This window comes from Gopherus flavomarginatus, chromosome 12, assembly GCF_025201925.1.
Source record: "Gopherus flavomarginatus isolate rGopFla2 chromosome 12, rGopFla2.mat.asm, whole genome shotgun sequence".
NCBI classification, from domain to species: Eukaryota; Metazoa; Chordata; order Testudines; family Testudinidae; genus Gopherus; species Gopherus flavomarginatus.
The window spans coordinates 7744873-7772430 of record NC_066628.1 but is presented as its reverse complement, the minus strand read 5'-3'; the positions used below and the strand labels follow the sequence as shown (position 1 = coordinate 7772430).

The following is a 27558-nucleotide window of genomic DNA, read 5'->3' as shown; positions in this document are numbered from 1 at the left end:
GACCAGGGGTGGGACAACATGGAGTGGGGAGGGGCTAGCCTCCTCAGCCAGGAGCTTAGAGGAACGCGCAGGATGGACCTATGGCTGGATGTGGCCCACAGGCCGTAGTTTGCCCACCCTGAGTTAGACTGTAAATGGCTCAGGCAGGGATTGTCCCTCACTGGGTTTTCTACGGGGCACTCCACAATTGAGGTCAGATTTCATCTGGGGGCTGTAGGGGCTGCTGGGATGCCAATAACGATAATAAACACTGTGATCCAATCAGTAATAACAGCCACAGCTTGTAACTCCCCCTTCTCCAGTCTGAAGGCAGCACTCCCATAGACCTGGCCTGCAACTCTTGTGAATCAAACCTCACTGGTCATTTAATAACTTCCCGTCTGCAGAGAGTTCCCTTAGTTACTGGTGGGAACTGGTTTTGAAAATGATTCAGCTGCTCAGAGAAAACTTTCCCACCATCAGAAAATTTTTAAATAATTCTGTTGCCTTTCTTGCAAGGCTGGAGTATCATTTATTGTACAGCCTTTTTTCATGCAATGAAGGCTACACACATAGGAGTGACACAGTTACACCTGTCTCAGGAAACTTGTGATGCCATTACCTGTAATACAAATCCAAAGTTATTATTCATTACACTGGACAGCAAATCTGTACCTTGTACTCCTGGGCGGCTTCCTGGATGGGAACCACCCTGTGAGTGCGGTGAGCCGCGAGATCTGTCGCACCCCACACAGATGGGGCTTTGATCCTCTTCACAGAACAGTTTCAGAGCCTCCTGGTGTTTCCCACACATCCCGTCCCCTCCTCTTCCCTTTGCTGCCTGTAAACTCAGTCGCTTGGTGATTTCTTCACCATGTTTGCCAGCTGCCTGTTGGGCCCTGAGGTTTCTCTGTTGCACAGTTTCTCTGCACTGAGGGCAGGAGGTTGGCTGTATCGGATCCCTCCCAGCACTGGCTGATGCAGGCTCGGCAGAAATTGTGCCCACACTCCAGGACTGACAGGTTCTGTGAAATACTCCAGACAGACGGGACATGTCGCTTCCTTCTGGAGACTTTCCACGGGGGCTCTCTGCAGCCATGGCTCCCTCTGGGCAATTCGTAACAGGCTTTGTTTCAAATTCCTGAGTTCACACTATGCCCCACCTGCAGCAGCAAGCGGGTGTTTCCCCTTCTTGGAACTGACTCCTGCTCTTTGTTCAGTTGGAAGGGACCTACCTGTAAGATTACAGTCCTGGAGGTTGTGTTGAAAAATTTACCAGTAGGGCTCTGGTCTGGCAATCAGCCCCTGTGCTGGTGGGGAGGGTCACTTGGGCTTCACATGGACGTCAGCTCTCCCTGTGAGGATGAGCCAGCAGGAGCAGGGTCTGTGTGTCCGAGGAGCGATAGACTCCTTGGAATTCTTTTTTTTTTTATAATATATAAGTTTGACAGATAAGGCTCATTTTAAGCAATTTTTATATTTATTGTAAATTTTCACAGTTGCACAAAAATCTGGGTTTCAGCATTTCATTCCAATTGTTACCAATTTAAATTTTCAGAGCTGTGGGAAATTATGTGGGGGATCAGACAATATTTTGGTCAGACAATAACTAATGACACTGGACACTGAGATTCAAAAAGTTGAAGCTTTAGAAGTGTTAAAATTATCTGTGGGCAGCTAAATCTCCTCCTTCCCACAGGGCAATAACCCAATTCCTCCCCCCACCACCACACGGACCGAGGCTGAAAGTCCATCTGATGGCAGCTCAGGGGCCTGTGGAATGTGCTGGGATCTCAGCCTGGGCCCTAGTGGGGCAGGTGACCCTGTAACACGACCACACTCAGCAAGGCCTGCGCTCATTTTCTCCCTGTTTGTCAGTCCCAGCAGAGAGGGCCAGGGACTGAGACCAATCTCCTCCCCACCAGGTATGGGCTGGGGACCAATGGCAAGGGCAGCGGGTGTGAGGGGAGCTGGCACTAGGGGTCCTGAACTGCACAGGGTGTGGGACAAACAGAGAGCTCTAGGGGTCCCTGGTTCAGTGCTGGGTGCACTGGCCAAGACAGCAGCCATTACACCTGTTCTGAGCCTGGCAGCTCCTGCTTCTGTTTCCCTGAATAGTCCCTCCAGCTCTCCGGGACTCTTGGCTCTCTGCAGATGGCAGCGGGTGTGAGGGGAGCTAGCGCTGGGGGCTCCTGCGCTGTACAGGGATGGGCTAACCAGAGACTCTCCTGTCCCAAGGCTCTCAGGCCACTTGTCCAGCCTGGCTGCAGGAGGGGGATCTGGGGACAGACAGAGGGGGCCTGGGAGAGTCTGGGGGGGCAGCCACCTGGGAGCAGACATGGAAATCCAGCGGTGGTGAGAAAGGCAAAGGGACAGGTTCTCAGGGCTGTGTCCCTTAGATATTTTACAGCTCATGTCAGTGAAGATGCTGATTGGGTGGTCACTGGGGGTTGAACAATCAAAATTATTATTCAAAGTACAATGGATCTTAGTAATTGGTGTCAAACAATGACTGAGAATCCGTCACCAGCCACTTCCCCAGAGATGCCGATAACCTGACTGTTAATAAACTTCTTTCGCCAGCATAGACCCCAAAGCACAAGAAGATCCCACGACCTGGTCTGGTGCCTCTTGAAAGCAGAGGAAAGATTCCCAATCACATAAAAGGCTTTTGGATCAATCCCTGAGTGACTTGGTCAGTCACCCTGAGTGCCATTCACTGCACCCCCAAAACTGGGTTCTCTGCACATGCAGTGCAGGGGGGTTGGGGAGGTGAAATCCACCCCCATTCTGGGGCCCGGGACATAGGGCCCCAGCACAGCACAGCCTGTGCACCCTAAAGTCAACCCCTCCCCCCAGCCTGTGCAGGGGGGGCCACAGAGAGGGGCTGGCACTGGGAAGAAGCTGGCACCGCTGGCAGGGGCTGTTCGTCATGGGGAGGAGCTGATCAGCTGCCCTGCCTGAAGCACAACCACTGCCTGTAACACCCCACACGTGCCCAAGGCTTGCAGTGGCCTCCTGCCCCCAAACTGTGCCCATGTTAAAAAATGGGCAGGCCTCAGTGGCCTTACCACCCTGGCCCCTGGTCTTCCCTGTTGCAGTGTGCCTGGATCTCCTCACTGCTAAATGGGCTAGTTTTAGGGCTTTGTGTCCTGGCCACTGTCGCTTTGGTTGGTAACTTTAGCTACAATCCCATGGAGATGTTTGCACTGGAATTTTCTCATAATTTAAAGACAACCTTCTCCTAAAATCTCACCCTGTCTGAATGGTCCTAGGGATTTCCCCCTTTTCTCTCCAGTTCAGACAGCAGGTGTCTGGAAGAGGAAAGGAGAAGAGAGGTGAGATTAAGGCTTTCATAATTAGAACAGCGTCCCCAGTCTGAACTCCTAGAGCTGTGTTTTAATTATGGCAGCGAAATAGACAGAGACACACTCGGGTATTTAATATAAAAGGTCTGAAACCATCTCTTTTGTCTCTCACTCAGGCATCTCCCAGCAATGGAACCAACATCCATGAAGCCTCACAAGCTTCCCAGGACAGACAATCTGTAAGTGAGATTTACTTTTCCCTCATCATCCCCCTCCCAACCCTCAGACTCCAGTTGGTTTGTCTCATTCACTTACTTCCTTTTGTCATAACCTAGATCCAGATCATGCAAAGACTTTTGCATAAAAGTAACTTTATCTACTTGGGTCCCTTTGACACTAACGGGATGTTCAGAGCGCCCTGGAGCGCTGGCTGCAGCCCCCCTGCACCACTGGGATTCTCCTTCCTGGAGACATTGGAGCTGCTTCTCCTCCAGCAGCTAGTCCAATCCGTCCTCTTGCTGCTGCAGCCTCACTGCTATTGGTAGTGTGTTCGCTCCAGCAGTATCAGCATGTTTACATGCACCCCATCTGGGAATCACACCTCCCAGGTGCTGTGTAGAGGTGCCTTCAACCAAACCAGGACATTCTCAATGTAAGTAGGGTCTGAATGAGCTCTCTCCTGACACTTACTGATGAGCTGGGGAAACGGACTTCAGGAGCTGCCCGTGTTTGCATGGACACACCCACCCTGCCTCCGCGCTCAGCATAATGGGGCTGCTTTGCCCAAATGATTCCTTTTGGCTGGTATTGGATCACAAGTCAGTTTGTTATTGGGGGCAGAGGTACTAAAGTGTTGTTATCATTGTTGTGTGAATCAAGGGCAGCAGAACTGTGCTTGAAATACCCTGAGTGAGGGGCTCCCCCTCAACTCAACTGCCCTTGCTGGGCGGGAGATGTTGGTGCCAAAGACTAGTGGAGGTGTGAGAGGGTGGTGAGATATTTGTACTAGATGTTATAAGCCTTGGCTGCAATCTAATTTTTTCTGGGTCCACTATGTAATCATAGAGTTGATTAAGATTCAATGGGGAGTTTTGTTGCATACCAACAGATCTGCAATCACTGATTGTCAGGTCTAATCATTAGATCTTTGTTGGGAGAGCTTCTCTGATACCATAGACTGCCCTGTCTGTGCTACCAGTGAGGCTCCCCAACTAGCATCTGAAATCATTGAGCCCTGTGCTAAGTGGTATGACTTGAAGATGTCCCAGAGAGTGTGGGGTGGCGAGCCAATAACTGGCTGAGCAGCTGGTGCGGTGGTAAGTAGAGCTGTGAGTGGCTGGCAAGGCAGCCGGTGCCAGAGCAAATGAGTGGACAGTGGAGCAAGCAAGATGCAAGCAGTGGTTGACGACATCCCCCAGCAAAGGATTTTCCACTATAAAGGGTCTGAGTCTAAGAAGAGGGGGAAAAGGCCTCTGGCCACCTCCCCTCCCTCATCTCTACTTACAGTTGCAAGATCACTTGAAAGACAATAGGAGCCTCCTTGAACTGAGGGGGAGTGGTCCTAGCTGGAAGGCTTCCTAGTGAGCAGGGACTGCTGAAACCTTTTGTGTGAGAGAAATCCTTTTGCTTGTAAGGATATGTCTACATGCCAAGCCAAAGTCTACATATATTAGGTTGACTTACAGCCACCACAGCAATTTCTGCAGTAGCTGATGTCCACACTACCCTCCTTGGGTCAGTGGGGCGTGTCCTCACCAGGAGCCCTTCCACCAACCTAAGAGGGGCCTCCTAGGAGTCTGACTGCCCCACAAGCTCTGGGTGGGCTTCACCCCTCTCCACTTCCCATTCCCTGCAAAGAGCAGGGTGAGCCACCTGGGGATTCTCGTCCCCCCCAGCATTCCCCTCCCAGTTTGACACCAGATCATTGAAAGCTACCCTGAGTACAGTCTTTCAACCAGTTGTGCACCCACCTTATAGTAATTTCCTCTAGATGAATGAATTCTTCCCTACTGGTCAGAACTGAGTCTAATCCGGCTGCCCCCAGTTACTTCCCTTTCCCCCCCCCCCTCCACATCAGAAAGCAGAAGTTTGTCCCCGATGTGTTCCAGTACTTACTGCACATTGGGTGCTGCTAGGGTGGCCAAGCGCCTAGTTTTCGACCAGAAAGTCCAGTAAAAAAAGGAGACCTAACAGTTTGCGGTCGGATCTACTGACTGGACACCCAAAGTCTAGTTACTGTGGGTGGGGGGCTCTGGGTCATCACTCACACCAGACCCTACTCAACCGGGGCTGTCTCCTAGAAACAGAAGATTAGAAAGCAGAAACTACTTCTCCAAAGCTCAGAGAAAGCAGGCAGACAGAAAACAAAGACCTCAGACACAAAATTCCCTCCACCCAAAGTTGAAAAAATCCGGTTTCCTGATTGGTCCTCTGGTCAGGTGCTTCAGGTGAAAGAGACATTAACCCTTAGCTATCTGTTTATGACACGCCCCCCAAATTGCAGACAGTGGGGAAGCTCACTGGCGGCGATTTCCTTCTAGAACTTTAAAATAAACAGATTACTACAACACATGCACCTTTACATATACTACTAAGTATATAACTAACAGACTTCTACATTTTAAGAACACTTTTTAACTACTGAATTCTGGGAAACTCTCACGGGAGAGTGCATCAGCAACTTTGTTAGAAGCTCCTGTGATGTGTTGAATTTCAAAATCAAAATCTTGGAGAGCTAAACTCCAACGAAGAAGTTTCTTGTTGTTCCCCTTGGCAGTATGAAGCCACTTTAGTGCAGCATGGTCAGTTTGTAGTTGGAACCGCCGTCCCCAAACATATGGGCATAGCTTTTCCAGGGCGTACACAATGGCATAGCATTCCTTTTCACTGACTGACCAGTGACTTTCCCTCTCAGACAGTTTCTTGCTGAGAAACACGACAGGATGGAAGTTGTGATCTGTTGCTTCCTGCATGAGCACTGCTCCTATACCACGCTCAGATGCATCCGTGGTTACTAGGAATGGCTTGTCAAAGTCCGGGGCCCTGAGTACAGGGTCAGACATGAGCGTTGCCTTAAGTTGGGTAAAGGCCTCTTGACACTCATCAGTCCACTTAACTGCATTTGGCTGGGTCTTCTTGGTCAGGTTGGTCAGTGGGGCAGCGATTTGGCTGTAGTGTGGTACAAATCGCCTGTAGTATCCGGCCAAGCCTAAGAAGGATTGGACCTGTTTCTTTGACCTTGGGACAGGCCACTTTTGGATAGCATCCACCTTGGCCTGTAGGGGGTTTATGGTTCCTCGACCCACCTGGTGCTCCAGGTAAGTCACTCTGTTTTGGCCTATTTGACACTTTTTGGCCTTAACAGTTAGTCCGGCCTGCCTGATGCGCTCAAAGACCTTTTCCAGGTGTATTAGGTGTTCGGGCCAGGAGTCTGAAAAAATGGCCACATCATCGAGGTAGGCAACTGCAAATTCTCCCAGTCCTGCTAGTAGACCATCTACCAGCCTCTGGAAGGTGGCGGGTGCATTTCGAAGGCCGAAAGGAAGGACATTGAATTCATACACCCCCGCATGGGTGACGAATGCTGACCTCACCTTGGCAGGTTCATCTAGCGGTACTTGCCAGTACCCCTTGGTTAAGTCTATTGTAGAGATGAACTGGGCACGTCCCAACTTCTCCAATAGCTCATCGGTGCGTGGCATTGGATAGTTGTCCGGACGAGTTACCGCATTAGCTTACGGTAGTCCACGCAAAAGCGTATTTCCCCATCTGGTTTGGGTACCAGAACCACTGGAGATGCCCATGCACTGGTAGATGAGCGGATTATACCCATCTGTAGCATGTTCTGGATCTCCCGTTCTATAGCAGCTTGGGCATGAGGAGACACCGGGTAGGGTGGGGTTCTGATTGGGTGAGCATTACCTGTATCAATGGAGTGGTATGCCCGTTCAGTCCGTCCCGGGGTGGCTGAGAACAATGGGGCGAAGCTAGTGCACAGCTCCTTGATTTGTCGCCGCTGCAGACATTCCAGGGTGGTTGAGAGGTCCACCTCTTCCACGCCACCGTATTTTTTTCCGTCGTAGTAGACACCGTCAGGCCACTCAGCATCATCTCCCTGGACTGTAAACTGACAAACTTGTAAATCTCTGGAATAGAAAGGCTTGAGAGAATTAACATGGTACACTTTAGGCTTTAGTGAGGAATTGGGAAATGCTATGAGGTAGTTTACAGTTCCCAGGCGCTCTTGGACCGTGAATGGCCCTTCCCATGATGCTTCCATCTTATGGGCCTGTTGCGCCTTCAAGACCATAACCTGGTCTCCTACCTTGAAGGAACATTGTCTGGCATGTCTGTCATACCAGGCCTTTTGCTCTTCCTGAGCATCCTTTAGGTTCTCTCTAGCAAGGGCTAAAGAGTGTTGGAGGGTGCTTTGTAGGTTGCTTACAAAGTCCAGAATGTTAGTTCCTGGAGAAGGCGTAAACCCCTCCCATTGCTGCTTCACCAGCTGTAATGGTCCCTTAACCTCGTGACCATACACAAGTTCAAATGGTGAAAACCCTAAACTGGGATGTGGTACAGCCCTGTAGGCAAACAGCAACTGCTGCAACACTAGGTCCCAATTATTGGAGAATTCGTTGATGAATTTTCATATCATGGTCCCCAAAGTTCCATTGAACCTTTCCACCAGGCCATTGGTTTGATGGTGGTACGGGGTGGCAACCAAGTGATTCACCCCATGAGTTTCCCACAGTTTTTCCATGGTCCCTGCCAAGAAATTAGACCCTGAATCTGTAAGGATGTCGGAGGGCCAACCTACCCTGGCAAAGATGTCTGTTAGGGCCAGGCACACAGTGTTAGCCCTGGTGTTGCCTAGAGCTACTGCTTCCGGCCATCGGGTAGCAAAGTCCACTAAAGTCAGTACGTACTGCTTTCCTCTGGGTGTCTTTTTGGGAAAGGACCCAGAATATCCACAGCTACTCGCTGAAATGGGACCTCAATTATGGGGAGTGGCTGGAGAGGGGCCTTGACCTGGTCTTGAGGCTTTCCCACTCTTTGGCATACCTCACAAGACCGGACATACTTGGCAACATCCTTGCCCATCCCCTCCCAGTGGAAGGACTTCCCCAACCTGTCTTTGGTTCTGTTCACCCCAGCATGGCCACTGGGATGATCATGGGCTAAGCTTAAGAGCTTCCCCCGGTACTTAGTTGGAGCCACCAACTGTTTTTGCGGCTGCCATTCTTCCCGGTGTCCACCAGAAAGAATTTCCTTGTATAAAGTCCTTGGTCTATAACAAACCGGGATTGATTAGAAGAGCTGAGAGGCGGTGGGGTGCTCCATGCCGCCGCCCACGCTTTCTGAAGGCTGTCATCTGCTTCCTGCTCAGTCTGGAACTGTTCCCTTGAGGCTGGAGTCACCAGTTCTTCCTCAGACTGTGGACTTGGGCTTGGTCCCTCTGGAAGCGATGTAGGTGATGGGGTTGTTTCCGTTGCTGGTGAACCGCTCTCCGCTGGTGCACCTGAGGGTATTTCAGGCTCTGGCTGAGCCTTTTGGGTATGGCTGTCTGTTGCTTCTGCCAGTTGTGGCTCGCTGGCGCCCTCTGGCGTTGAGTTTGAAGATGGGGTTGCAATTGCTGGTGCTGGTTGCTGTTCCAGTTCCGGGTCTGGGACTGGAGGTGCTGTGGCTGTTTCAGTGGTTGGCATGGAATCTGGATCCACTACTTCTGTCTGGGTCTCTGGTAACACAGACGGGGCCTCTGTGGACAGCTCAGGAACAGGAATAGGTCTGGAAGCTTGCCTGGTTTGGCTACGTGTAACCATTCCCACTCTCTTGGCCCGCCTCACCTGGTTGGCCAAGTCTTCCCCCAGTAGCATGGGGATAGGATAATTGTCATAGACTGCAAAAGTCCACATTCCTGACCAGCCTTTGTACTGGACAGGCAGTTGAGCTGTAGGCAAGTCTACAGCTTGTGACATGAAGGGGTAAATTGTAACTTTGGCCTTTGGGTTGATGAATTTGGGGTCAACGAAGGATTGGTGGATAGCTGACACTTGTGCTCCCGTGTCTCTCCACGCAGTAACCTTCTTTCCGCCCACTCTCAAATTTTCCCTTCGCTCCAAGGGTATTTGAGAGGCATCTGGGCCTGGGGATCTTTGGTGTGATGGTGGTGTAATGAATTGCACTCGCATGGTGTTCTTTGGACAGTTGGCCTTGATACGTCCCAGTTCATTACACTTAAAGCATCTTCCATCTGATGGGTCACTGGGCCGAGGTGAGTTACTGGAGACTGGTGAGGTGGAAGAGTAGGGCGTCTGTGGCTTTACTTGGGTTGTATGTGGGGTCTTTGACTGTCCTTGGTTGTAGGGTTTATGGTCGGTGTGCCCCCTGGGGTATTCGTTCCCCTTGACAGTAGCTTTCTTGCTTTCTGCCACTTCCATCCATTTGGCTCCAATCTCCCCCCGCCTCAGCGAGACCTTTGGGTTTTCCATCTTGTATGTACCGTTTGATGTCTTCAGGAACACCATCCAAGAACTGCTCCATTTGTATGAGGAGGTGCAGTTCTTCCAAGGTTTTAACATTATGTCCTGATATCCAGGCCTCATAGTTTTTTGCAACGTAGTAGGCGTGTTTGGGAAATGACACATCTGGTTTCCACTTTTGGGTTCTGAAGCGCCGACGGGCATGATCTGGGGTTATCCTCATTCTGTATCTGGCCTTGGTTTGAAAAAGTTTATAGTCATTCATTTGCTGCTTAGGCATTTCAGCTGCCACCTCTGCTAAAGGTCCACTGAGCTGTGACCTTAATTCTACCATGTACTGGTCTTCGGGGATGCTGTACCCAAGACAGGCTCTTTCAAAATTTTCCAAGAAGGCCTCGGTGTCATCCCCTGCCTTGTAGGTGGGAAATTTCCTGTGCTGTGGAGCAATAATTGGCGCCGGGTTGTTAGGGTTGGCTGGCACATGCAGCCCAGCTTTTGCCAAGTCCAGTTCATGTTTTCTCTGTTTTTCCTTCTCTTCATTTTCTTTTTGTTGTTTTTCCATGTCTCGGCGGTGGGCCAACTCTTCTTCTGCTTGTTTCCTTCGGTGGGCCACCTCTTCTTCTTCTAGTTTTCTTTTGTGTGCTGCCTCTTTGGCTGCCTGTTCTCTTTGGTAGGCTGCCAGTTTGATGCTTTCTTCCTTTTCTTTCAGCTCCATCTCTTTTTGTTTTATTTCTAGTTCCTGTTTGTGTTTTTCCATCTCTCGCCTGTGTTCAGCTTCTTTGATTTGTTCTTCGGCCTCAATTTTTGCCTTAGAAGTCATGGTTCCTGTTTTCTTGTGTTGGGGTGCCCTCCGGTGTTTATCTTCTGAACTGCAGGTTCTCTGTTGCCTCCTGAAGTCTGCCTAGCAACAGTGCCTTTAGCTAATCTTCAATGTTAAGTAAACCTGAAAAACCACTTTATTTGCATGTATATAGTGCTGGTAATGACTCTCAATGGGAGAGCTATTGCATGACAAAAGACCTGTAACAGCTCCTTAATGGCTTCTTGCTTAATATGCAAGCCACAAACTGCCAGAGAGAGCAGAAAAAAATTCTCTCTGGTTTCTTTTTAAAACCAAACTCTCTCTGCTAAAAAGTCCCTAGCAGAGAAAAGAAAAATATAATATTCCTACTGGCTTCTGGATTCTATCCCACCACTGCACACCATGTCAAACCTTAGTCCCAGATTTTGGACCTTAGCGTCCAAAAATATGGGGGTTAGCATGAAAACCTCCAAGCTTAGTTACCAGCTTGGACCTGGTACTTGCTGCCACCACCCAAAAAATTAGAGTGTTTTGGAGCACCCTGGTCCCCCCTGAAAAACCTTCCCTGGGGACCCCAAGACCCAAATCCCTTGAGTCTCACAACAAAGGCAAATAATCCTTTTTCCCTTCCCCCCTCCAGGTGCTCCTGGAGAGATACACAGACACAAGCTCTGTGAATCCAAACAGAGTGACTCCCCCTCTCCGTTCCCAGTCCTGGAAACAAAAGCACTTTCCTCTTCACCCAGAGGGAATGCAAAATCAGGCTAGCAAATCCAACACACACAGATCTCCCCCTGATTTCTTCCTCCCACCAATTCCCTGGTGAGTACAGACTCAATTTCCCGGAAATTTCCCAGAAAAGAAAACTCAAACAGGTCTTAAAAGAAAGCTTTATATAAAAAAGAAAGAAAAATACATACAAATGGTCTCTCTGTATTAAGGTGACAAAATACAGGGTTAATTGCTTAAAAGAAATATGAATAAACAGCCTTATTCAAAAAGAATACAAATCAAAGCACTCCAGCACTTATATTCATGCAAATACCAAAGAAAAGAAACCATATAACTTACTATCTTATCTCTTTGTCCTTACACTTAGAAACAGAAGATTAGAAAGCAGAAACTACTTCTCCAAAGCTCAGAGAAAGCAGGCAGACAGAAAACAAAGACCTCAGACACAAAATTCCCTCCACCCAAAGTTGAAAAAATCCGGTTTCCTGATTGGTCCTCTGGTCAGGTGCTTCAGGTAAAAGAGACATTTACCCTTAGCTATCTATTTATGACACCCCCCCCCCACATCAGAAAGCAGAAGTTGTCCCCGATGTGTTCCCAGTACTTACTGCACATTGGGTGCTGCTAGGGTGGCCAAGCGCCCAGTTTTCGACCAGAAAGTCCAGTAAAAAAAGGAGACCTAACAGTTTGCGGTCGGATCTACTGACTGGACACCCAAAGTCTAGTTACTGTGGGTGGGGGGCTCTGGGTCATCACTCACACCAGACCCTACTCAACCGGGGCTGTCTCCTACCTGCATTGAGCAGCTGCATTGAGCAGCTGCAACTCCCAGCCCTGGCTCCATAGGCAAGTCCCTCCTGACCTAGGCAGGGAGGGGGAGAAGAGGAGTTGATGGGGGAGGGCAGAACCTTGGAAGGAAAACTGATGGGGGAAGAGGCAGAGTTGGGGCAGGGCCTCGGGGGTAAGAGGTGGGGCAGAGGTGGGACCTCAGGGGAAAGAGGTGGGGCAGGGGACATTCCACACTCCTGCTGGAGTGTCCGGTTTTTAAATATTGCCAAGTTGGCAATCGAAGTAGCTAGCTGAGAGGCTGGGAAAAATAAGAACAAACATACAAATATCATTTTTCACAGCAGCAGACTTAACTAGCGAGCAATAAAGAAATTATGATTTTGATGTGTCTCTGGGTAAGGGAACTGTTGGCCCCCCACTGAAACTTAGTGGGACAGAGGGTTGGTTGGCCCTCCCTTAGCACCAAAAGAAAGGGGAAGGGTGAATGGGAAATCAAGATCCTGAGTCTGACAGTGGGAAGGGGTCAGCACTCCAGGTCAGCCTGATTGATAGGGCAGGCAGGTCAATGAGGGAGTCAGGAGCCTGGGGTCCCATCCATTGTGTGAGCTGGAGCTGGCAGGGCCAGAGCAGGGCAGGAGCTGCTAAGGAGAGAGCAGAGCTGGGCTGGGAGCAGAGTACCCCCAGCCAGAGCCAGAGAGGTGCAGCCCAGGGAGCTGAGCTGGAGAAAGAGCAGCAGCAGTGCTGAGGCAGAGGGGAACTGGGGCTGGATCAGTCGAGAGCTGAGTGCTGTGAGCAGCTGGGGAGAGCAAGGGGGGACCCCGGGCAGTGGGCTTGCAGGCTGGACTGAGAGGCAGATCCTAACCATGACCAGGGTCGATGCTGGGAAGAAGGGTCCTGTCACCTAGCACATAAGGGCACAGGGGCGGCTCTAGGCATTTTGCCACCCCAAGCACGGCAGGCAGGCTGCCTTCGGTGGCACGCCTGTGGGAGGTCCGCCGAAGCCGCGGGACCAGCAGACCCTCCACAGGTAAACCGCCGAAGGCAGCCTGTCTGCGGCCCTCGCAGCGACTGGAAGAGCGCCCCCAGTGGCTTGCTGCCCCAAGCACGCGCTTGTCATGCTGGTGCCTGGAGCCACCCCTGTAAGGGCATCTGGCTACTGCCAGAGCAACTGTCCAATCTGCCGCATCCCTGCAGCACAGCCAGGGCCTGGGCAGGAGACCTGGGATGTGCAAGAAACAGACTGTGGACTGCCCTGACATTCCAGAGACACTGGTTGTGGTTCATCCCACAGAGCGAGGTGACATGTTTTCCTTTCACTGGTCCCATTTTTTTAATTACTTGCTGCTTAATGAATTGTATTTGTTCTGAATTCTATGCAATGGTCAGGAAAGCATCCAGAGTGTAGCGAGCACCCTGGAGTGGGGACACCCTAGACCCTGCCTTGGGGGTCGAGCCCCACGGGAATCCTGGGTCCATCCTTGTCCGGATTATGAGGACTAGAGTGGAAGTGGAGTCTTCAAGGTCTTTCAGGTTTCCGGGTGACGGGAGTGGGAGTGAGGACTCAGATCCTGCTGCTATTTGATTCCACCTGAGTGGTGTATAAGCCAGGAAAGTTCCCCCAAATAGCAGGACCATTCCCATACTTACCTCTGTGCACATTTATTGGTTTTTCCTAAATTTAATTAAGTATTTTAGGAAAAAAGTGTCAGAGCGGCCACCAGCGAGAGCCACCAACTCTGAGGCCACCAACAATTTTGTCGTGAGAACCCCTGGACTAGATGATTGTGATGATCCCTTCTTATGTTAAAGTCTATGAGTGTAAGGGCTTGTCTACACTGGCATGATTGAAGGTGGCTTGTGTAGTGGTGGCACAGCAAAAACTCACCTCCATGAGGGACGTAGCTCCTAGGGAGTGTGGCTCCCAGCTAGGGTGACTGGATAGCAACTGAGAAAAAACAGGATGGGGGTAGGGGGTAATAGGAGTGTATATAAAAATAAGTCCCAAAGAACAGGACTGTCCCTATAAAAACGGGACATCTGGTCACTCTACTCCCAGCGCTAGTGCGCTGTCTACACTGGCCCTTTACAGAGCTGAAACTTGCGGTGAGAAAGTCGCAGTGCTGAAAAGTGCCAGTGTAGACAAGCCCAAAGAAGCCAGACACAGAGAGGCGAAGCGCAGTGCGGGGATATCGCTAGGACCCAGGAGCAGCTGGGTGGGAACGAGCGCTGGGCTCCGGCCCGGCAGCAGGAAGTGACTCGCAGCCGCTGCGGTGACTCTGGCTCCCAGGCTCCTGGCGAGATCCCCGAGCCCCGGCGGCTGGTGCTGGGAGCCCGGAGCCCTGGCTGCAGCCGGGAGAGGGGAATCTCCAGCAGGGCCCTTCCCGCTGCTCCCCAGGAGCCTCTCCCAGGGCAGAGCCCCCAGCCCGGCCCGGCCCCTGCCCCGGGGGGCCCCGCTCGGAGGGAAGGTGAGAGAGACCCGCCCCCGCCCCGGGCTGCAGGGGGCGGAGGCTAAAGAGGTGCAGCGGGTGAGGGCAGGAGGCGGGTGCTGGGGCTGCGGGGGGCAGGCTGGGATGGGGCAGGGGCGCACTGAAGGGAAGATGGGGCGATGCGGGGGGATCGGGCCGGGGAGATTGTGAGGCTGAGGGGAGCGAGGCTGGAATGGGGGAAGATGTGAGTGGGGGGCACTGTGAGGGAAAGGGGGGTGTGGGGAGACTGGCTGGGGAAGGGAGAGACAGAGGCAGGGAGAAGGCAGAGGGGTGGAGAGAGATACAAAGGCAGCTCTTTCGGCCCATGGGACACAAGATGTTGAGGGTCTCAGTGGGGATTTTTTTTCCCTCCTGAAACTGGTCAAACAAGGGGACTAACCCCTCAGGGCTCAGAAGCTACAAGGTGCACACATGCACACACACACACTCTTACACTTTAAAGCAAACCCATTATTTTGGGGTCTGTCTCCTGAGTGTAGAGGGCAGCCCAGGGCCCTGGTCTGATTTGTGGGCAAGATTCAGCTCTCAGCCACACCAGAGTCAGACTGGAGTCACTGCTGGCTCTGGCAGGGGGTGAGTGCGGATGGGCCATTGAGATCAGCCTCTGCCTGCCTGTCCTGGGGGCTGCCGGGGCAGGACAGGGAGGTTCAGAGGGTCACCAGAGGGCTCCGGTTCTGGCTAACGGAAAGTAGGCTATATATTTCTCAAAAAAACTTCAGGGCAGTCCAGATTACCTTGTAACTCTCAAATCTACACCCAATGAGTTCTAGGAGCAGGAAACTGGAGTTGCCAACAAGTCATTTCAGACCTAGAGAAGTCCTCAGACGTCTTTTTCATGGAGTGCCAGGTTTGTCACGGTGATCAGTCCCACTCCACCAGTCGTTACTGTGTGAGGCAGCAGAGCCTCAGAGCATGGTGACTAGCTTGAAGCTCTCCACCTCTTTGGTGAGGACAAGGTTGATGAAGGTTTTGTAAAGCACCACCCCTTTTGGTAGACGACAGATCACTACCCTGCTCTCTTGGCTGCGGAGTGGTGGCACGTAGACCTCCTTGGTGAATCGCACAGTCCCGTCCTCCAGAGCACAGAGAGCCTTGTTACAACCCATCCCCACATGAGCCCCTGGATGCCGGCGTGTTATCCGTTGGGGGGCTAATGTGTTGCCTGTTTTCTTATAGCTGGTGCTGGGGTGACGGGGGGGGGTGGTGGCGGTGAACAGGCTACTTTTGGCTGGTCCACCGGTAACTGCGATTGCTGTGCAATGCGCATCCAAGAAGAGTGGAGGCAGCTCAAAAAATCTTGGTGGCCGCAGCCCCGGGAAACACTATGGCTATAAGAAGGAAGAGCAGGAGGCGGGTATGTGTCTCTCCCTGCTCATGTTATTACAGCCCAGGAGTTCAGCTCCCCGGATCAAAAGCTGCCGCCTCCTCCGTTTTGAGCTGGGAGCCAGACTGAGATGCTGTTTCTTATCCAGCGGAGTCTGAGCCTGGGAGAGACCTTCAGCAAAGCCCCTTCCCTGCCCAGCCCCCGTGGGAACTTTCTCGGTGGCTGGAACCAGCCCCTGGGGCAGTCCCGGGCTCTGCTGACACCATCCCCAGAGCTGCAGCCTGCAGGTGATGGGGAGACCTGAGGGACAAGGCTGGGGCCGGGCAGGAAAGTGACTCTGCACAAAGGGCCCCGTTGAGGGACCCGCTGGTGAGATTATACTGGAGGGGGAGGGGGTTCCCCCTGTGCCTGTGGCTCCCCAATCTGTTGCTTCTTGCACAGCCAAGTTCAAATCGATCAGTCTACTGAAGAGCAAATGCCCATGTAACTTGGGCAGAATCAGTTCTCCCAGACAGAGGGAACGGGAGAGAGGGAAGGTGACCAGACTGAAAGGGGCAGCAGGAGCAGGAAGTGGGGAGGGAGGTTCCCAGGTCCCAGCCCTGCCTGGATCCATTCCCCACATTCCCCTGGACAGACTGACTCTCCTGGGCACAAGGAGAGGAGCTGAGAGAGGAAAAGCCAGGTCCTGTCTCACTTGAATCACTGGGCTGCTCGGAGGGTGGGGGTATGTGCTGCCTTTGGGTATACTGTCAGGGGGAATCCTGCAAAGTGGCTCCTTTGATTCTGCTTTTTCTCTAGCATTCAGCTCAGGGATGCTCTTACTGGGAGGATTTAAAAGTGCCCCAATGGGTTTAGTTCTGCTGGGAGGGACCTGGCCTGGATGGTAATGAACTAACAGGGTTTCTTCCCAGCATGGCAGAGTCCGGAGCATCTGTCTGCAGGGAGATGCTTCTGAGGGCATTCTGCGCACAAAAAAATAAACATTTTGTGCACAGTATTTTAAAATTCTGCAATTGTTTTAGTCAAATAAATGTGGAGGCTCCAGCATGGAATTGGGGAGCACAGGCCACCAGCTGCACAGAGGTGGGAGAGATCACTCTGCAGCTCCACCTTCCAGGACACGGACTCAGTGGTGAGGCTGCACCCAATCCTGACACAGCGCAAGGACCAGGCTTGCCCCAGAAACACCCCAGGGCCCTGTCCCCCATGCCAGGTGCACCAGGTGTGGGCAGGCAGGCTCAGCAGGGCAGGATCCCAGTGTGGAGGGGCTTGGTGTGGGGGGAATCCAGGTGTGGGTTGAGAGGGTCCTGTGTGGAACAATCTGGGTAGCTCAGTGGAAGATCTGTGTGAAGGGGGATCTGGACACACAGGGGCTTGTTGGGGGGTTCTGGGTGGAACGGTAATGGGACTCTGCTGGAGCGTCCAGGTGAAGGTGGTTAGGGCTCGGCAGGGTGAGGTCTGAGCGTGGGTGGTAGATAGATCTCAGCCAGGGGGTCTGGGTGCTGGAGGCTTAATGGGGGCATCCAGATGCTGGAGAGTGGGGTCAGTGGGCTTGTGATCCAGGTGCATCTAGTTGGGGCCCACTAGGGTGGAGATCCAGGTGCGAGTGGCTCCTTGGGGTGGTCAAGGTGCAGGCGGAGTGGGGCTTGTCGAGGGGCATTGGGTGCAGAGGGGGGTGAGTCTCAGTGGAAGAGTCTGAGTGTGAGCGGGTCTGGATGCACAGGGCTTGGGCGGATAGGGGAGCAGCTCCCTTCATAGCCATCCATCCCCCTGCAGCTGAGGAGCGATGGGTGCAGGAAGCATGAGTGGGAGGGTGAGTTTGCAGAGCATCCTACACCAGGGGATAAACCTGGGGGTGCATCTAACATGGCCCCAGGTGCTGTGCCGGGGAATAGGAAGTCCTGTGTTCCCCAGCCCAGCCAGAACTAGCAGCTGAGCCAAGCGCAGGGTAGGAGCCATTCTACCCATCCCACAGTGATTTACCTCTCTGCCAGCTGTCTTACACACCAGAAAAATACTGCTGAGGAGGCTCGCATGACTGCTTTTGTGGCTTCCTTTTGCTTCATCATCAGAATTTTCTGTGGTGAAACAAAGGAATCTGCAGGGGACATAAATTCTGTGCATGCGCACTTGCGCCGAATCCTCCCAGGAATAAGGGAGAGAGCCTGGGGGGAATTGGGGTGTGAAATGGAGTCAAGCCCTTTCTGTAACTTCCCCCATCTCCCCTCTCACCCTGACAGGCTGGAGAATCACATCCAGGTTTTGGTCCAGATCAGCCCCTATCCCACGGGAGAGGGAAGGGAAATGGCTGTGTTGGAGCCAGATCAGGTAGGGGATTTTCAGGGAACTGAAGAGAGGGTTGTTGTGGAGGAGGAAGGGCAGGAAACACACAGCGTGAGGCAGGGAGGGAGGGGACAGGGTACGATAAATCTGCTGGGACAGGTTCAGCCTGGACTTGATTTTCCAAACAGGCCCTTGGAGGGGTGGGGACGTTCTCCTATTTCTGAACCAGGAAACACCGCCCTGAACAGGGCTGGGAAAAGTCCAGAGTCCCAGTGCTGGAGCCTGAACCCATTAGCCAGAGGCTACTGTGAAATACAAAGGGAAGCTGTCAGGATTCCTGTCCCCAGCTCAGAGCTCTGCTTCCCGTATCACCTCTGGCTGGCAAGTGGATGGTAAATGAGAAGACCCTGCCCTCCTCCATCTACTGGGAGGGACAAGGAGCTCTCAGTTTCTCCCCACCCTGGTTGCTCTGAGCAGGGTAGGGGTGGGATTCCATACTGTTGTCCTCCCAGAGCTTCTGAGATGTTTATTTTTTCTTCTTCCTTTCCTGTGTGACTCGTGGGATTGTTGCTGGGGGACTCTTGTTGTTTCAGAGGCTGGTGACCTTCGAGGAGGTGGCTGTGTATTTCACCCAGGGGCAGGGGGCTCTGCTGGACCCTGGTCAGAGAACCCTCTACAGGGACGTCATGTGGGAGAATTATGAGACTGTGACCTCACTGGGTAAAGGGACTCCTGTGCCCTCGGTTATTACAAAGTTTTGGGACTGCATTTCTGACTCTGGTCAGGTTCTTCCCTGGTCAGTTAGACTGGAGCAGAATGGGTTCCATAATCCACAGCTGCTGTGTAAGAGAGAGAATTGCATCTCCAAACCCCCTTCAATGGGACCAGGATGCCAAAACCTAATGGATGTGCTAAACCATCCCCACCCACCCTGCAGCTTTCAAGGGGATAGAAGCTGTATATTATCCTGTCTGTATTGTTTCTCGGTTGCGCACACAATCCCTGGTCACCTCCTTCCTTGGGAATAGCTCCAGCCATGGGGAGGGCTCTGGGCTCTGCAGGGGTTTAACTCCAGAGCTGTGTGTTTATCAGCAAGGCCCCCAAAGTGCACAGATCCTGGAAACTGCTAGTGAGGGCGTAACAATTCTCCCCACTTCCCCAGACAACTGCCTCCCTCAAGAGGGCTCAGCTATGTTCCCATCTCCTTGGATTCCAAATTCTCTCAGCACAACACGGGAACAGGTTCAATTCATAGAATGCCCTTTGTGACAGACGCTCTTCCGATCCTCTACACACCCTCATCTGGGCTGATTTCACCCACTGCACAGGATTTCCCATTCCCAAACCTGACCTGATCGCCCGGCTGGAACGAGGGGAAGAGCTGTGGATCCCCGATCTCCAGGCCTGCAAGGAAAAAGAGATACCAAGAGGCACCCGCACAGGTGAGGACCCAGTGACACTGACAGAGAAACTGTCCGGCGAGTGAAGGAAAAAGTTAAGAAACCCAAAAATTTGTGATGAGTGAGCGCCCTTAGTTCTGCCTCATGTCAGCCCGGGCAGGGCTGTAGTCGGCAGATATCGCTCATGGCTTTCCACCCACCCTGTTAGCTGCAGGAGTTTCCTTCCCAACTTTCGTTCCCTGTGAGTGTTTGGGTGGGAAGTAGAGACAGAATCCAGTTGCTCAGTCTTCACAGCTTTAGCGTGTTGGGTTTTCCCTTTGAGCTATTCCTCTTTCTCCTGGAGTGTCTGTCTCTCTCTCTCTCCCAGCAGGTGATGAGAGTGTGAGTGAGAAGGAGGAGGGGAATCGTCATGAGGATGTTCCTGGGGCAGTGGAACCACAGGGGACCTTTGAGGGAAGAGCTGAAGGGAATTTATCCCAGTGCTTGGAAGAGGGAGAAGCCTGGGGAAATTGGCACAGGTCAGAGAGGCTGCTGGAAAACCACCCAGAGAAGAAAATGAATGAAACTGTTATATATGGAGGTGAAGACAAGGATCCCACAGCCCAGCAGACAAATCCCCAGGAAGAGAAACCCTATCACTGCCTCCAGGGTGGGGAACAATTCATTCTGAGATCACAGCTCGTTACACATCAAACAGTCCATACTGGAGAGAAACCCCATAAGTGCCTGGACTGTGGGAAAAGTTTTAGCCGTAGCTCACACCTCATTGGACATTGGAGGACCCACACAGGGGAGAGACCCTATAAATGCCTCGACTGTGGGAAGAGTTTCACTGAGAGCTCACACCTTATTAGACATCAGAGGACTCACACTGGAGATAAACCTCATCAGTGTCTGCACTGTGGGAAAAGTTTCATCCAGAAAACAGACCTTCTGTCACATCAGACAATCCACACGGGAGAGAAGCCCTATAAATGCTTGGACTGTGGGAAAAGCTTCAATAACCGCTCAAACCTTACTAAGCATCGGCAGATCCACACAAGAGAGAGGCCCTATAAATGCCTGGACTGTGGGGAAAGTTTCAGCCACAAATCAGACCTTACTGAACACTGGCGAATCCAGAGGGGAGAAAGACCCTATAAATGCCTCGATTGTGGGAAAAGTTTCACACAGAGATCAGGCCTGGTTACACACCAGAGAATCCACACAGGAGAAAAACCCTATAAGTGCTTGGACTGTGGGAAAAGTTTCACACACAGATCGGCCCGTAATAGACATCAGACAATCCACACAGGAGAGAGACCCCATAAGTGCTTGGAGTGTGGGAACAATTTCACACGGAGATCAGCCCTTATTACACATCAGGCAACCCACACAGGCGAGAGACCCCATAAGTGCTTGGACTGTGGGAAAAGTTTCCCACACAGATCATCCCTTGTTAGACACCAGGCGAGCCACACGGGAGAAAGACCCTATAAATGTCTCGACTGTGGGAAAAGTTTCATGCACAGATCAAACCTCATCTTACATCAGAGAATCCACACAGGCTATAAACCTCATGAATGCCTTGCTTGTGGGAAAAGCTTCAGTAAGAGCTCAAACCTCACTAAACATCGGAAAACCCACAAGGGTGAGAGCAACCCTATGAATAGCTTGACTGCGGGAAAAGATTCAATCCAAGCTCACACTTCAGTGATACAGACAACAGAGGGACCTTGAATGTGGGGGCAGCTTCGTTTGTTGCTTCCATGATATCAGGCATCCGCAAATCCACAAAGGGAAGAAAACTCTGAGATGTTCTCAGTGTGGAAAATGCTCCAAGTGGAGCTAACGCCATGTTGGACATCAGAGCAGGGAAATTCGATCAGGGCCCTGACTGGGGCTCGCCGTGGTGACAAACCCATTTCCTCGTTCCCACACACATTAGGGGCGTTTGGCTCCCAAGAATCCAGCTGCCCAGTGCTGGGGTGAGGATCCAGCAGCAGCTGGTCAGTGACGCTCTGGCTTTGCCTGGTCTAAGCAAACCCCAGGCAGAGGAGGAGAAGCCCCCATCAGCCCCTCCTCCCTGCTGCAGCCCTGGCTGCTGAGCTGATGGGCCACAGGTGAGGGAAGGGAGAGAGAGAAACTCCTCCAGCCGCTCCCTCTGCCTGGCTGAAGTCCCCTTCTCTGCCTTCCCCTCCCATCCCCCTGCCATGGAGATGAGAAGGACACTTGGGCCAGGCCCCACCTTCATTGTAGACACCTGTCCCCATCCCCCATCTTCCACCAGCCCCTGGGCTGGGCTCCTCCACTGTCCTGGAGCTGTTCCCTGGAGGGGGAGTGTCCCTGGGAGCTGGTAACTCCTCCCCTCTCCAAATCCCCCAGGGCGCTGGGCTCCGGGAGATCAAATATTGAGGGATCAGACTGATGGGTTATGGGGAGGGAACTGGGGATGGAATGGTTGGGGCTGGTGGAGCTGGGAAGCACGGGAGCTGGGTGCTGGGGCTAGCGAATGTTTGGGGATCATGGAATAAGAGGCGAGGGAGAGCACGGGTAGAGAGATGCTGCCTCTCATCACTCACCCCTTCTGCCCCTTCTCCCTGCCCCTCTGCATTCAGACAGCACCACTGAGAGGGCCTGATTCCCACAGAGGCATTTGGGGAAGGCCGAGAGATCCCACCTTCCCTTCTAGACACAAGAAAATTGCTACAAAAATAGTAAAATCCTGTGTACAAGAATAAAAACAGTCTTCCCGGAAAGATTGGACAGCGCAGTGCTCAGGATGAGAAGACAGCAGAAGCTGTGACTTGTGTCCTGTGGCGGTGAGAAGGAACTGTAGATGCGGTCAGTCTGTCCCACACCTTATCGCCTGGGGTGAGCCCACAAGCTGGTACAAGGGCACATATGTGGACCAACGGACACTCCGACTTTGAAAAGCTCTGGCTCCTGGCACAGTGTAGGCGCATAATCCTCATGGAATACAATAGGGACTATCACTCGAAGAAGAAAGACACTTGGGCCAGGCCCCAGCTTCACTCTAGACACCTGTCCCCCTTCATCTTCCACCAGCCCCTGGGCTGTGCTCCCCCACTTACCTGGAGCTGTTTCCTGCAGGGGGAGTGTCCATGGGGTTGGTAACTCCTCCTCTCCCCAAATTCCCCAGGGCGCTTGGTTCTGGGGGATTAAGAGTTAAGGGACAAGGATGTATTTTGGAAGGAAATTAGACATTAAAAGTTTGGGGCTGGAGGAACTGGAACCAAGGGAGCAGGGTGCTGGGATATCGAGTGTTTGGGGATGATGGGATAAGAGGTGAGGGAGAGCGCAGGGGTAGAGAGGTGCTGCATCTCATCACTCACCTCCTCTGCCCCTTCTCCCTGCCTCCTCTGCATTCAGACAGCGCCTCTGAGTGGGAATGATTCCCACAGGGCCTTTTGTGGGAGGCCTGGAGATCCCCCTCAGCAACATCAGCCTTGGAGGTTCTGTTACAGGAAATGTGGTTGGGATTAGCCAGCACATCTCTGTGACCCTCCACCAGATTCCTCCGGGGCTGCGGTGGGGAGAGAGGTGACAGGACTGGGGTTAGATTAGGGGAGGGGCGCCCTGCGACAGGGCCGAGCCACCATGGCTGGGGCCAGGCTACGCCCTACCACCCCAGCTGGCATTGGGCATGGGATAGGGGTGCCCTGGCCCTGGCAGGTCTGTGCTGTAGCATAGTTGGGGCCAGGTGACCTGACAGGTCCCCGGGTGGGTTCCTTGAGCACCTACACAGAGCTAAATAGGTTGTTGTGCAGCCTTAGGTGGGGACAGTTAAATGTGGTGTTTTAGCTTCTGTGCTATTTCAGGGCAATGGGGTGAGTCCAAGAGATTCCCTCCTTCCCCCAGCACTGTCACCCTTCACACTCGATGCAGTAGCCTCTGTCCCAGCAATGGAGAGTTTTATCCTGTCCCCATTTTACCCGCTGCCTCCCAAGGTGTCACTTATCACCATGTCCCTGGCTCTCCATGACAGAAAGTGTCCAAATCCAAATTAATCTGAAGGCACATTTTGACCTTTCTGATCTTATAGCCCTGTTTCCATCTCTTGGGGTACGTCCACACTACCCGCCGGATCGATGGGTAGCGATCGATTTGTCGGAGGTTGATTTATTGTGTCTCGTCTAGACGCATTCCCCGTCGACTCTGGAACTCCACGAGGACGAGAGGCGGAAGTGGAGTCGACAGGGGAGCCGCAGCTGTCGATCCCACGCCGTGAGGACGAGAGGTAAGTCAATCTAAGATATGTCACCTTCAGCTATGCTATTCTCATAGCTGAAGTTGCGTATCTTACATTGACACTCTCCTGCCCCTCCCCCCCCACAGCGTAGACCAGCCCTTGGTAAAATTGCTCCCAGTTTTTGTCCAGGCTAGTCCAGATCATTTGTAGATGTGAAGCTGCTTTGTTTTTATTAGAATGATGCTAAAACTTGTGTAACTAACATGACAAAATAATGAGGCGAGAATAGGGTGACCAGATGTCCCAATTTTATAGGGACAGTCCTGATGTTTGGGGCTTTGTCTTATCAGGCACCTGTTACCCCCCACCCTCTGTCCCAATTTTTCACACTTGCTGTCTGGTCACCGTAGGTGAGAAATAAAGCAGGTTTAGCCATTTTAGAAGGAAATGGGTAAATATATTGTCCTGATTTTGAATCTGAAGATTCTCTGAGATTTCACTTTATGAACATGTTTTTTGTGGGTTTTTCTCTCTTCCCGACCACTGATTGGTCACTCATTTTGGTATTAGTTTAGCTTGACAGGGTGTAGCTCAGATTTATTGAGAAAATCACAACACAAGTGGTCCTTTGCCAGAATAGTCCTTTTAAAATGTATTTTGACCTTTTTCTATTATTGTCACAGGATTTTTGTGTTGTTATAACCATGATAATTATCAATATCAGCACAAACATGGAGATTGACCGCTAGATTTACACTCAGAGACTGAAACAGGGAATGAAGTTACTGCCTGATCCCTGCAGAGATGTGAGATACCATTAGGACGGGGAAAAGACGGGGAGAACAGAACTGGAAAGTGGCTGAATTTGATCCTCAGAGCCAGACAGCTGTAAACTCGCTGCATCAGACCCAGAGAGAGACTAGACTTGGCCTGAGTGTTGTGTGAAGCTGTCCCTAAAATCTACATGGCTCTGATCAACACCCCAAGAAAAATGACGGGAGGGGGCAGCGTCTCCCTATTGCTGAGATGCTGCGTGGTTGGGTGCAGGCAGGAAAGGAGCTGGGAATGTTGGGAGACCGGGGCAGCCTTGAAGCCAGGCCGAGCCTCAGTGATGGGGGCAGAGGGAGATGGGGAACCTGACAGCCCTGCTGGTCACCCCCCTCCTCCTCTACCACAGTGTCCTGTGTGGGGATGACAGAGACTGCCTCTGCCCCACTCACCCCTCCAACCTGAGCTCTTTGGATTCCCTGCTCCCGGGGTGTTTGCTTTTGTGACAGGCTCCCAGCGCCTCTTGTGGCTTCTCTGCGCTTTTCTCCAGATGTGTAGATGTTGCCGGTCCATGGGGGAGTTGGGTGCAGCAGTGGGCTGGGCTGGGCTGGGGGTGGGGAAAGGAGTCTGTCTTTTGCTTGTCCTTTGGAATAATAAAGGACAATTTAGTTTCTCCCACTCCCAGTCTCCGTTGTTTTGCATGAAATGGCTGCCAGCTGCAGAGGTGAGGTTCAGGACCGGCTGTAGGCACCAGCAAAGCAGGCACGTGCTTGAGGGGGCACGTTTCCAGGGGCAGCACGTTTCCAGGGGCGACATTCCAGCTGACATCTTCAGAAATTCCAGCATCAAGCCCCAGCTCTCCTCGGGCAACAACGTGTCAACCAGCTGCCTGGATGTGGCGGGCAGCGGCCCTCTGGGCTACTGCTACAAAGTCTGCCTGAACCCAGAGTCCGCCAAGAGCGACTTCATGTTCCTAAATCCCGAGTCCCCCGAGGAACAACGAGAAAGCCGCCAAGAACTTACCAGGGCTGGGAAGGAAGCCCCGAGCGGCCAATAACACTGTCAGTGCCGTCAGCCAGGTAACCCTGCGCTGCAGTACAGTCAGTGGGGCTCAGTGAGACGCACTGGGAGAGAGAGCCATGAAAATACCCCTTCAAGGGTTAGCCCGGCTTTCCCCTTTCTTCTCTCCCGTCCCCCTGAAAATGAATCTCAGCCAGGAGAAATCCTTTCATTCAGGCACAACTTTTTAAAGATAATGACCCGACCCTTTGATCAAGTGGCAGTGTCGGAATTAGCACCTGTCAGACAGCAGGCAAGTCTCCAGCACGCACCTTGCCCATTTCAGTCAATGATTTGGGGAACATCAGGCTCATTTTAAATGAGCAAAAGTAGCAGAAAGTGCTCAGAAACAGCAGCCCAGCTCCTATTAAGACTGAAATACGGAGCATGCCCAGGAAAGGGCTGTCTCAAGCGATAACTGTCCCCTTTTGAGAGCTCTCGCTTAGCCTCAGATCGTGGCTGCACAAGCCCCTCGCCTTCCTTCAAGAGACGCAGCCGTGACCCTGGGGCAGCAAAGCACACGGTGATTTAAGCCTCTTGAAATGTCCCTCTCTGTTCTGTATTTCCCCTCCGCACATCATCATGGGTGGCACGAATTACTCAGGCGCTCTAATGGCCCATGGGGTTTTCAGCTCCTCTGTCTCAATAAGAAATTCAGGCAGATAAACCCAGCTCAAGCAGATTCAGAGGCATTCCTTGCCCAGTGCTGTATCAGTACCACACCCAGTCCAAATAACCCCAAAAAAACAACATTGCAAAGTGCAAATGTGTAAAAGCCAAGAAAAAGGGGGGTGGAGATTTCTTCGCTTGGGGTGGCAAAAAAACTTAGAGCTGGCCCTGGTAAGGTGAAAGGTTAAAGCAATGCAGATGTGGTTTGGGATGGAAATGCACAGTGAGGTCACCCAGCCAACCTCACCCCTGCCCTGTCATAGGCTCCTCAAACTTCTCATAGAGATAAAACTCTCTGAAATCTTGTTCCCCTCTCCCTGACCCCAGTACAAATCAGGACCAGTCTGACTGGGCCATCAGGTTCATTCTCCTTTCTCTCCCCCGCTGTTAATCAGGAGTAATCCCACTGGAGCCACATGACCTGCGCACACCAGTGTGAAGTTGTTGTGAGGAGAGAATCAGACTATGGCCTCTAGGTCTGTTTGCAGGAGATACACTCACATTGTGATTGCTGAGCTGGGTTTTCCAAAGCCCCTGTTCTCTTAGCCTTACCACTAGTGTTCCTGCTAATATTTCCCACCCATGTGCAGAATGAATTTTGTTCTGTGCACTGATATGGAGTTGATGTGTGACACATTGCCTTCATATCGGTGCACAGAACAAAATTAATGTGGTGGAGGTGGGGACAAGGGATTCATAGTGTGGGAGGGGGCTCAGGGCTGGGGCAGAGGGTTGGGGTGCAGGGTTGTGAGGGATCTGGCTGGGGGTGCCTGCTCTGGGGGGGAGGGGCTGGGGATGAGGGCCTCGGCTGGGACAGAGGGTTGGGTGGGGTCGGGTGGAGGGCTTGGGTGGGGCCGAGGATGAGGGGTTTGGGGTGCAGGAAAGTGCTCCAGGGCTACATCAGTGGTAGAGGACTCCCCCCAGCTCTGTCTCCTTGCAGCAGTACCTGGTTTCAGGGCTGTGGCCACAGGATAAGCCCCAGCTGGTAAGATGAAAGGTTTCACCTTACCAGGTCCAGGCCGGGTCTAGGTTCAGGGAGGGGTGCCCCGTGACAGGGATGGGCCACCTGGGTTTGGGTCAGGCCACCCCGACCGCGGCTGGGTCTGGGCCAGGCCAACATGGCTAGGATTAGGCTGGGCTTCCCTGGCCACAACTGGGTTCAGGCCGGGCCACCCCAGCTGCAGCTGGCTCCAAGCTGGGCTATCTGGATTCTGGCTGTGCTGCCCCGGCAGAGGCTGGCTCCAGGTCGGGCTGCCTGGGTTCAGGCTGGGCTGGGCCATCACAGCTA

At 52.4% G+C, this 27558-nt stretch overlaps 2 protein-coding genes across 2 annotated transcripts in view; both read left to right on the top strand.

Moving 5' to 3' along the window:
- Nucleotides 1-14344: 14344 nt before the first annotated feature.
- Nucleotides 14345-23716, top strand: LOC127033325 (zinc finger protein 84-like). Its single transcript, XM_050921330.1, has 4 exons — nt 14345-14554; nt 18776-18902; nt 19511-19624; nt 19950-23716. Exons 2-4 carry the CDS (start codon nt 18869-18871, stop codon nt 21299-21301), a joined length of 1500 nt encoding a protein of 499 aa, XP_050777287.1. The 5' UTR covers nt 14345-14554; nt 18776-18868; the 3' UTR covers nt 21302-23716.
- Nucleotides 16700-27558, top strand: part of LOC127033138 (zinc finger protein 850-like) — a 47389-nt gene continuing 36530 nt past the window's right edge. Inside the window, exons 1-2 of the mRNA XM_050920942.1 lie at nt 16700-17112; nt 18140-18227. Of these exons, the coding sequence (XP_050776899.1) occupies nt 16930-17112; nt 18140-18227 (271 nt within the window). The 5' untranslated portion in view covers nt 16700-16929. The remainder of the gene's footprint in view (nt 17113-18139; nt 18228-27558) is intronic.